This window comes from Pterocles gutturalis, unplaced genomic scaffold (genome assembly GCF_000699245.1).
Source record: "Pterocles gutturalis isolate BGI_N339 unplaced genomic scaffold, ASM69924v1 scaffold11193, whole genome shotgun sequence".
In the NCBI taxonomy this organism is placed as follows: domain Eukaryota; kingdom Metazoa; phylum Chordata; class Aves; order Pterocliformes; family Pteroclidae; genus Pterocles; species Pterocles gutturalis.
Window position 1 is genome coordinate 35,812 of NW_010123094.1, and position 11,644 is coordinate 47,455.

At 38.2% G+C, this 11,644-nt stretch overlaps 1 protein-coding gene across 1 annotated transcript in view; it reads left to right on the forward strand.

Annotated features, from left to right (window-relative positions):
• FNIP2 (folliculin interacting protein 2) overlaps positions 1 to 11,268 on the forward strand; it is a 31,682-nt gene extending 20,414 nt beyond the window's left edge. The window contains exons 14-18 of the mRNA XM_010077770.1: positions 2,726 to 4,040; positions 4,830 to 4,986; positions 5,941 to 6,141; positions 9,831 to 9,946; positions 11,190 to 11,268. Of these exons, the coding sequence (XP_010076072.1) occupies positions 2,726 to 4,040; positions 4,830 to 4,986; positions 5,941 to 6,141; positions 9,831 to 9,946; positions 11,190 to 11,268 (1,868 nt within the window). The remainder of the gene's footprint in view (positions 1 to 2,725; positions 4,041 to 4,829; positions 4,987 to 5,940; positions 6,142 to 9,830; positions 9,947 to 11,189) is intronic.
• The last annotated feature ends 376 nt before the right edge of the window (positions 11,269 to 11,644 follow it).

The following is an 11,644-nucleotide window of genomic DNA, read 5'->3' on the forward strand; positions in this document are numbered from 1 at the left end:
GAGTTCTCTGGGTGTTGAAGGCTCTTTGTAGTTTAAACTGCCCTGGATACTTCCTTTTATCTCTTTCTCACAGAGCTAGGATGGACACCAAGACAACAGAGTTAGAAGTCTGGCAACTGGTAGTACCTCCGTTCATTCACAATTACATGAGTGGGTTTGGGCTAAGATTTTCTTTCTATGCCCAGCTCCTCAGGCTGTTCTTTGACAAATATTGTATAGCTTATAAGTTATCTTGATACAGGGGACTAAACTTCTTTCAAATGAGTAGGGAGTGAGAGATGAGAGAATAAGACTGCCAGTGGTAAATCCTTGAAAATTCCTCCTCTTCTTGGCAGCAGCTGTGAGTCTGAGATTGCCCTTAACTTTAACTGATACGTTATGTCGCCATGTAAAATAACACACATGCACATTGAAGCAATAATGTGACTTTTACACTGTACTACTGGTTGTGTTTCTTGATAATTGCCTCCATTTGTTTGTTATTCTCAGCAATCTTCATGAAACTAAGCACTGTTACCTTGGCCATGTAGTTGTAGTAGAAGTGTTTTCTGTTTTAGGATGTCTTTAAAATGTTAGGCGGTGGAGTAATGGATTAGACTTGGAGGGCAAAGTAGAAGCCTGCTCTGGGCGTTGAGGATGGAGCCAGGCCTGGGGTTATAAAAAAACAGCTGGGCTGGAGGTGTAAGATAAGCAGTAGCTCTTGTGGTGACTCCCAGGAGCCACCACTGGTGACTGGTCAAGAATCTGTTTCTCTTCTCGCCTTCCCAGGCTGTATGTTGCTACCAGCTTTGGCCTAGTCAAGTTCTGAGTGCCTGAACTGAAATTGCTTTCTGGTTTTCTTTTGTTCTTATAAAGCCCAAAAGCCTTTATCAGGTGGTTGCAGTAGCTGATAATGAAAGTAAGATGTTGCCCTCTACTGGTCTCCTTCTTTAGAAGGAGATGGGGGGGGCGGTGTGTGTGTGTGTGTAGAATAAAAAATCATGCAGCTTAGTGGTTTAAAATGGAAATGACTTTTTATTAAGAAAGGACTTTGACATACCTGTCTTTCTACCTTCAGACCTATGTTCTTGTTACATATTCCATATCAATTACAACTGCATACTGATACAACTGCAAGTACCACTGTCAGGAAGACACAATACTGTTTCTGAAATATCAGCTTTATCTAATGGGCTTAGCAGGAGGCATTAGTATGTTTTGAAGACCACGATTTTGACTTTTTTTACGTTTTTATGGTTTTATAATTGTGCAAATGAGCACGAAGCTTGAATGTGGTTTCCGTAGCAACTGTGTTCAACTTGCAAGTAAAAAGATAGCTTCCCATTTCCTTTCCAAACTGCTTGTCCTTGTGGCCCACCAGGCGTCGAGGCTGATTCCAGCTGAGAAGTCTGAACCCCACTTTCTATTACTGAGGAATGAATTTGCTGGCATGTTAGCCATGGGGCTGGTTGCAAGGGTGTCCTTAACTGTGGGGAGATGGCACGCTGATGCCACCACTCAGCAGCTTCTCTAGTGCAGGACTGGTGTCATGGGAGATGTCAGGTCTTGGCAGGGGAGACAGTAAGTGAGAGAGGTGGAATTACTGTCTTGTTGATCCTTGTTCTGCGGGAATGGAGTCGTGAACCTTATTCCTTTATGTTCTGTATGGCAAAGAGAAGGCTGGCGTTAAGTTTGGGTTTTTTTGTTGTTTTAGTCTCTTTATGTTGAAGCCAGAGGTGCCTTTGCCCTTGGTAAAATCCTTGTTGAAGCTCTGATCATAACTTTCATTTAGTGTTGCTTCTTGAGCTCTAGTACAAAATCATGGTGTTAGGCTTGGTCCAGAGTATTTGAGCAGCCCTGAGCAAGGACTTAGTACAATGTGGTAGATTAGCAGGTAGGTGGTGAAGCCTCAAGCCAGAGAAGCCTGCTTTCAAGGTGAAAATTCACAGTGGATAAAGAAAATGGAGCTTGAAAATTGAGCAGGATAAATGAGCCAGCGAATAAGTAGTTCTAGGGGGGACTCAGATTATGTTGTGGTACCTACCTTTCACATTACAGTTCTATTTCAAGTAGTGTGTACATTTTCTAGTTCTTCACCACTCCCTGCCAGAGATAAATGCTCATGTTAGTGAGGCTGACTCCCGAGTACATAGAAGTGTACGTGCCTTGCCCAATGAGGCAGGTGCATGCCTCTTTTTTCAGAACCTTCTTTATTAGGCTAATATTGAATCATTTTTTGCTTTTTTGATATCTTAGTCCTCAAAAATCTAATTCAGATTTTATCTGTATGAAAATTCAGGTGTTTAACAGAAAAAGTGACTGCAATAAAACAGAATAACTTTGTGAAAGAAAATGAGTAGAAAAACAGAAAATGGTATAGCTGGCTTCAGAGTTTAGCTGGATCTATATTCCTCTTCACCCCCTGTTGTGTCAATTTCAAAGTGATAATATCTTGTAAGCATCGTGTAAATAAAAACCTTAGTGACTTTGAACAGAAAGAAAATGAGCGATAGCAGCTAATCTCTCACAAAAAACACCAAAATGCTTCTAAACACAAGACAGGGATAATAAGAGCTAGGGAACTTCTTTTGTTATTCTTTGTTTTAAACTTCCATGAACTCTGAAAGAAATTAACTGTCCGATTTGTGTCCATGGTAAATACTGTTTCAAAATGTGTTGAATTTAAAGAGTATAGCTTACATTACAAACAACCATGAGTATGTGAAATTTTTGTTTTCCTGTGTAGGTGATCTCTACGGTGCCATAGGCTCTCCAGTTAGATTGACTCGAACTGTTATTGTTGGAAAACGCAAGGAGCTGGTGCAGCGCTTGCTCTATGTTCTAACTTACTTTATTCGGTGCTCTGAGCTGCAGGAAAATCAGCTGTCATGGAGTGAGAAGGCTGGGGAAGGAGAGCAGGTGCTAAATGGGAGCAAGATCACAACTGCACTAGAAAAGGGAGAGGTAGAGGAGTCTGATTATGTGGTTGTCACTGTTAAAAATGAACCTGCTCTTGTGCCTCCAATTCTACCTCCAAAGAATGATGGAAGTAAGAACAATAGTATTGCAGAGTGGGTACGTGACCCGGAAAGCACTCATACTGTCCCAGCCTCTTCAAAAGAAAAGAGAGAAGCAATAGGAAAGGCCAGTCAGAACTCTGAAGCATCTGTTGACTGTCTAACTAGCAGTTTCCATAAAGGAGCAGCTGATGGTAGGAGAACTATCACTGATACAGGCATTGGTTCCTACCACTTTGAAGAGCCGTCTAAATTGGATGATTTGATGGATATAAAGAAGAACAAGAACCAGAATGAGAGAAAAGTAGAAAAACAGTTGTCTAGTAGGTCATTTGCCTTACCTTGTCCTGAAAGGTCTGTCCACAAGAGTTCACACTTAGAAAAGGTCACCTTTCAGATTGGAAGTTCTGCATCACCAGAGTCAGACTTAGAAACTCGTAGAAGAGGAATGGAAGAAAATCTGAAGGCATTCAGAAAAAATCCCGAGGTGATACATTGTGCCTCAAGTTCCACAAATCTGACTGCAGATGCTTCGCAGAATCAAAAAGAAAGTTGTGAAGCTGCCTTTGTACCCTTCAGTAAACATAATGTTTGTTATGCACAAAACCCACCTTGCGAAGGGAAGGAGAGTATACTTAACCAACACACAGAAAGTAAAGGAACTGAAATTAATTTAGTGAACACAATATCTAGTGAACCATTTTTGCCCACAGATAACATAGAAACTGTAAAATTGCCAGGCCTGAAAGAAACTAGAACTTTATGCTCCGGCAATCTGGAGAACTATCCCCCAAGCTGTGTAGAAGTAGGTTCTGCTGTCAAACAGGATTTCCTTAAAGTAGGTGCTAAAGATGTCCCCTATGGGGATGCTGGAAGAAAAATCCCTTTCAGAGTTGAAGGGGACATTCCAAGGAATGAGAGTTCAGATAGTGCCCTTGGAGCCAGTGATGACGAAGGTGATTGCTCTATCCCTGATGAAGTGCATCATGATAATGTCAGCAAAAGACTTGAAGAGTTTGCAGAAGTGGAACTTCCTTTACCAAGGTAAAGAAGATTAAATTAATTTAGAACTAAATGGAGTCTGAAGTTGTTCGTAGTTTCAAGTCTGAAAACCTCTGGCATCTTGATTAAGTTCCTTGTAACCAAATTCCTAACATACACTGCTGTTATGGTTAGAATTCTTATAAACAAACTTGTTAAAAAGAAAACCAAGACTTAGCAGGTTTAAGTATTGAAGTTTTCTGGTGTTCTTCAAATGCCTAATAAAAATTGATCAAACTTTTTTTTTTTTTGAAAACTGCCTGAAACATTTAGTGTAGACATGTAGACAGAACATCTGAGGACAAGCAAAACTTCAGCTTTTCTTAAACTGATAACTGTTTACATTTGATATATTTGACAAATCAAAGACAGATTTGAAATACATAAGGGCATCCTACTTGAAGACTTCTGAGCTTTACAGGTACATATGGAGCTTGCTGGTGCTAGATGTAGGTATCTAGAAAGAATATGCTTCATGGGCTGAGATTGAGAAAACTCAAATTTAGCAGACCTGTTATCTGCAGAACAGGGAGCTCATATGTACCACAAGCGCTAATACATTTAGCTTTGCTTTTATGAAAAAAGCTTGAAGGAATCAACATATTGTTAAAGTTCAGCTTTTAAAATACTTCTTTCAAACTACTAGTAATTGGCTTACTGTATTTTGAGTACCATTGTTGATTAATATCTGCAGTAGAAGCAGAGATGATAAACCAAACATAGCATTAGTGTAAAATCTGAATGCAGACTGTCAAGCAAGAATCTTACCTGCTTTGTATTTCTGTATTTCAGGTCAAATACAATCAGCAGTCAATGCGTGAAAAATTTTGGAAGATCTCTTCTAGGTGGTTACTGTCATACATATATACCTGATCTAGTGCTGCATGGAATAAATAATGATGAAAAACTCAAGCAGTGTCTACTAGCAGACCTACTTCATGCAATGCATGTGAGTTGAAGTACTGTCCTGAGTCATAGTAGGGGTTGTGATATAACTGAGGTCAACAGAAGCAGGTCCTTTGTATAGGTCCTGTTCCTTTCTGCTTCCCTGTTCTTAACAGCCACCTGACATCTCTTCCTTCCTGAAAGATGTAAGTCTGTAATTCATTGTGTGCAAAGCCTGTTCACACAAGAATCACGTGTGATTTCCTTTGTGCTCTCTGAATTCTTCTCTTCAAAGATAAACACCAGGAAAATTGTTTGCAGCTTTGCCATGTTCTTACCCTGCTTTAGATACTCCTAAATTGTATAACTAGTTTATAACTAACCTTTCACTAAAGTAACTCTGTGAGCTTAGTATGCAATTTTAAATGTATGTCTAGTAATTGTCAACATTTTTTCTCTGTAGCAAGTAAGAATCATCCTCCTCAAATGAGTTAATGTACTGTCTGAAACAGTGATGCGTGTGTATGTAACTTCTTTAAACAACATGAGATTTATCTAATATGATACCGTCTCTTCTACATACCTTACCCTGATTTTGCAGAATGAAATCTCTCATATGGCTTTGATACATAAAGTATAGTTTCACTATCACTGGATCAGTATAATTATTACTCTTCATTTTGGAAGAAAATTATCTTTTTGGGGAATGTGGTGGAATACTTGAAGAAAACAATATTGGGAGTAGTGATTTTGAAGCACTACTTCAACAATATTAAGTGCCTTGATCAAATTGGCAGTTAACACTTAACTGACTCAATGTTGCTGAATGTAAACTGTCACTGAAGTTGGTATTCCTTGTCACTTTTGAGATGCCTTCAGTTCCCTATTGGACAAAATCATTAATTGGATCACTTTCTTATTCCCTGCCTCAACATGAATAAAAGTGGAACCTCGTACTAACGTGTGGAAATGTGTATGAAAGTGTCACATAACTGTTTGTATTTTGTATATGTTGCAGCATCCAGTGCTAGATGAGCCCATAGCAGAAGCTGTCTGCATTATTGCAGACACAGATAAATGGAATGTACAAGTAGCTACAAGCCAGAGAAAGATGATGGACAATATGAAGTTAGGCAAGGATGTTTTGGTTTCGAGTCAAGTATCCAGTTTACTACAGTCTATTTTACAGCTTTACAAACTCAACGTCCCAGCTGACTTTGTAAGTATTTCTTTACTGAAGACTGAAGTTAGTAAAAATCATTTAGCTTACACAACACTTTCAGTTTTGTACACTGCGTTGCTATACTAATGAACTGATGTCTGAAGAAATGTAGAGTTGGTACAATATATTTAAAAGAATACGTGCTACGGTCCAGTAACGGGTACTGTTTTATCTGTGATTTATGTCTAATAGGTCAGATTAAAGTTTACTACAAAATGCATATGCCAAAACTAAAGTTTAAACAATTTTAACATGGTCCTCATGTTTATGATTAGAGCTCTTAAATTTGGCTTTTATTTTTTGTTTGTATAATTTCCACCTCTCTACTCTTTATGTTGTTGAAGCTACCCAAGCCTGTTTCTAGCATTCAGCTTCCTATTCTTGGGCTTTCTCTCCAACCCCAAGCAGTGGATGCCTCTTCTCTCTCCTTCCCAAATAATTGTGCCTGTGTGTGTTTATGTGGCCCTTATGTTTTATGCATATTTCAGCCAACCCTGTGAGCAAGGGCTGTCTTGCATAGCTGTGCTGATGTCTCCATAGGATTGCTGGGAGGAGACTGAAACCTGAAAACACCTGGGAGCGGGTGGGTTCCCGCAGGGAATATTACTTTGTCATATTGTGTACTCCCTATTCCGCAGCATCCTTTCCTGTCCCCATTAGTAATGAAGTTCATCAGAGCAAATCTGTAATTCTGGTTTTGCTGATCATAACAAAACTACCTACAGGCCTGACAGTGGTAATTATAATACAATTTTTAGTGCACAATTGTAGGTGAGGGATGATGGGATGGTTTTTTCAGTAGTTACCCCTTTTTCAACAAACAGAATTGGTTTGTCCTTCAGCAGATAGCCTTGTGAGACTTTGTGGGAAGCCTGTGTAATGACTGTGCTAGCAGATGGAAGAGGAAGATAGAGGTAAACACTAGCAGCTGTAAATAGTATTAGTCAGCACTCTTTTGGATAAATTGGTGGTATTGATTACACTAAGTTATTATAAGTCAAGTGCTAGGGAAAATATGTGGGTACATTGTCAATGTTGTCTCTGGATTCTTCTGGGCATTGAAAAATATGCAACTTTGGTTAAAATTATATCCTAATATTTGCACAGTAACCCCTTAAATTCTGGCATTTCTAAACTGAATAGTTATTCTGCAACTGAAGTGTTGTTTCCAATGTTGCTTTGGGGTTTGCATATGCAATTTGTGTATGCTTTGTGTGTTTTGGAGGTGGAATGTTTTTTGGGGTTTTTTTATTTTCTTTTTCTTGCATAAAGGAACAGTGAATTGGCAGTGCTAGTAGTTTGTAAGTTTTCTACGATCCACCTTAGAGACACTTTGATCCTTCTGTCAGTGGATTTCACAGCTCTTCGCTAAAACAAAACCATGAGTGCACGGAAGTCAAGTGTTCCGATAAACTCTAGGGGGAGAAGTGTGACTTTTTATTGTAGTGATTCTCTTGGTTTAAATTTTGACAAAAACATATGTACTAATATTGATCAGAGATGAGCATAATGTAGTATGTTTGAAATTCCCCTAGGAATCTACTTTTGTTTACATACAGTTACTCTTCAGATGAATAAGTTTTTTTTGGGGTACACCAAAAACCAAAACTTAAATTGAGATTGGATGAAAGGCAAGTGGTGATATCTTTGTTGGGGCACTTCAGACTGGTAACTGTGCTGGAGAGAGCTTTGCAGTATGCCAGGGTGAGAAGGAAGTGATGCTTGCAACTGCTGCATGTCAGCAATATGTCAAAAGTTTTACTTGCACCTTTAAGCTCATATTAAGTTCCTTTTTCTAATTTTAGAAGTGACTTTTTTTTTTTCCATTTAGTCAAGGAAAATGAGAAAAGCTGCAGAGGAAGCTATCATTAAAAAAAAAAACTTCTCTTCTCTGCCTTGCTTAAACCAGGACATGTGAATATTTTGAACAAAATGGATTAATGTACTGAGCTTATGAGGAAAGATGTCTTTTGATTCTTTGCTAGCATTCAGGAGGAGCAGATAATCTTATGTAGAGAGAATCTCCCTTTTAGAATAATGTGGGATTCTTCCTTACCTGCTCTCTGTCAACTTAATAAAAATCCTTTAGAACAAGTAATGGACTTTAAATATATTGAACTGCTGCTTTGTGAATCAGCTTCATGCTCCCCTGAACCACTGAGGAAGGGTAGGCTTTTTGCATTGGAGTTACCTGTAGTGGAAAAGATAAGAACGTTTCCCTTTTGGCTAGAATCAGAAGTGTTATGATTATAATGACTTGAGTGAAAACTTGCTTGAAGCAAATAGATCAAACTACTATCAAGTAGCTTTTTCCTTTCCTCCATTGGTGGCAGTTATCTTGTTCTGCTACTATGTAGCATGGGTTTTTTAAATGCCTCTTTATCTCCCATGATTAAGACCTGATATAACCTGAGAGAATAATTGAAAATCTTGCTCCAAACCATCAGAAAAATACATGGTAGGCTAACTAAAAGCATGAGTCTTTTTTGCTCATAATTTTTTAATTAACAAAACTGTTTTCACAGGCTCTGATTTCTAATACTTATGGTTTTCCTTCAATTTGAAAAGTACATAGGACAATGGCCTGAAGCTATTTGCTGCTACTGTTTCTAATTGCTGTCTACACTTCCCAGATGATTATAGATTTGATAATGTGAGGTTCTGCGTGCGCTTCCTGCTTTCATCTCTTGGAGTTTGGAGAGCGGAGCTAATTTAACTTTTTTGAAGTGGTCAACCCTGTGGAAAGAAGGAATATATCAAATTGAATGTACCTTTTGTCCTAGAACAAAATACCTGATAAGACATCCCACCTACTCGCCTTGTGAAGACATCCTTCCTACAGACCTTGTCTTACCAAAAAAACCCCTCTCCCTCTTTGAAGCTAAGGTTCATCTTCTCTCCTGCAGCTGGTGTACAAGAAATTGCCATGCATCACACGACTGTATTTAAAAATATTATGCATTTCTAGCATGCTACTGCTGAAAGAAAAGGGAAGTGATTAAATTGGTATTTCAACATGAACTATTACCTTCTGGGAAACAGCACTAAATATTTAAGCAATTTTGAACTAGAAGTACCTAGGACTAACAACAAATGCCTAAAAAGGATTCATAACCTAGCTTCTCCAGTAAAGTAGTGAGCAAAAGAGCTGTAATTTTATGATAAATAACATCATGGTGTCTTCCACTTCTTGAGTCTTTGTTTCTTGAATGGCACATCCCTAGAGCTAGAGAGCGCTGATTTTAGGAACTGTTGTCTAAACTGAGTCTTTCAGAAAAAATAGTACTGAGTTATAACAAAGACATCTTGATCCAAGTTCTGGTTTGATTCTTAGTAAGATGTCTTGAGTGTCTTTGAACCTGGTTAAAATGATTTAAGTCAGCAGAAACACTGTGGCTGACTTGAGTGGGAAATTGATGTGCAGTTTGTGCAACAAATTTGCTGCCCAAGAAAAGCTGGAATGCCCCAGTTCTTTGAAGGCATTCCCGTTTGAGGGGATAGTGCAGTTTTTTAGTGTTGCTATCATAGCTGTAACAAAACTGGTTGCTGCTTCTGGATTCGGGACTGGAGATGTAGTTTGAAAGATGTTCTAGCTAAGATAGAAACTAAAATGATATAGTTACATTTCTGTAAAATTCGCATGCGATTGCTAAAGCAGTTCTGAGGTTTTTGGTCTGTGTTTGCAGTGCATAATGCATCTTGAGGATAGACTACAAGAGATGTATCTCAAAAGCAAAATGCTTTCAGAATATCTGCGAGGACATACAAGAGTGCATGTAAAAGAACTAGGAATGGTATTGGGGTGAGTATTGCAGATATCTGTCTTAACCAATGGCAAAACTTGGAGCAGTTACTTTCCTTTTCAGTTTCTGAATGTTGACATGTTGTTCCCTTGGGGGCTTGGTTCTTACTTCATATTTAGCACTCTCCTCTTTCATGTGCCTGGAAGTGTAGAAATGGGCTCTACTGAGCCATCTGGAAATTAGGAGGAGACAGAGTTCAGCAGCAAGAGCAAATCACTTGTCATTCTTAAGTCTTCAGAATTAAGAAAGTTTGTATTTTGGTCATTACCAAGTTATCCCTGCATTCGTACACACTCTGTCTCGATCTCCTTAATGAAAATTCCATCTGAGCAAATACTTGAGAATTTTTGGAAGGTTAGATGGTACAGTTGTATCTTGAGGGAAGAGGAGTTCTCAAAAAGCAGATGTAGGAAAATAGACAGGTGTCCTGTTTGGCAGCTGTCTTCTAATAATAGTACTTGGTTGGCATACAGCTGTTAGGGATGCACCTGCTGACAGCCGAAGAGGGGAGGAAGTGAACACCTCCCCAAGAAGATGGTTTTTAGCACTGTAGTTAAAACTTAATTTATCTTTATCCAGACTGTTCAAGATTTCATGCTGAGAAATGTAGCTGTAAATAGTAAAACCCTGAAATAAGCAGTTTTTTCAGTGTGTGTTTATGTGTAGAAATATAGATATATATATATACACACACACACATATGTGGCCTCTGGGCAGCTTTACATTGGAAATTGTTGGAAATTGAGTATTTGAGAGACATTCCTGGTACTGTTATTGAGTAATAATAATTCCGTTTTTTGGTCATTTTTGGTAAGAAAGTGTTACTATATGGTGAACCGAGTTATATTCAAAACATGAAATGCATAGTTGTCCATAAGCTGATGTTTAGTACTTTCTTAAACTGGACTTATTGTTGCCTATTGACTGGTAAGACTACAAGCTAAGGTTTATGGTTTGGCAAATAAATAATTTTTTTTTTGTTTAAACCAAAAAAGATTATATACCATAAAATGTAGCACTGCCATCTTTTGACTTAAATGGTAGTGTACTTCTTGGTTTTAAGCATTATTACTTACCTTTACTGATATATTATGAGTAATGGCAATAAATAATAATTAAATAATGAACCCAGTTATAGTAAGACACTTCTAGTTTCTTTAAAGCGGATGAAAAATATCCTCTTGTGTTTATCTTTGTGAAGATGACTGTATATTTGAAAATCTGTCTCTTTTTAATTTCTAGGATTGAATCCAATGACTTGCCTTTGTTGGCTGCTATAGCAAGTACTCATTCCCCGTATGTTGCTCAAATACTCTTATAAGTTCAAATCTCAGGATAGTCATTCCCTTAAAGTAAAATAAAGAAAACGGGAATGTTGAATGAAGAACAGAGGTGCCAAACACTGGTAAAGAGGAATACTGAGGAAAGCCGGTGATGACTGTACATTCTACCACCTTCTGATTCTGATTTCAACCGGATGTTTTATTGGAGGACTTCAGTTTACATAACGTACAAGGCATTCAGGTTTTTCTTACAATCTCACTTCTGACTTAAATCAAGGAAGTGACTGCATCCTTGCATTTTATTTTTTAACGCTATGTGGCAGACCAGGAGCTGCCGTCCAAAACGCTGCTCAAAACCATGAAGTTAAAAGAACAAGTGGGTTAGAATGGATTTTGTAATACTATGCTTTGGAG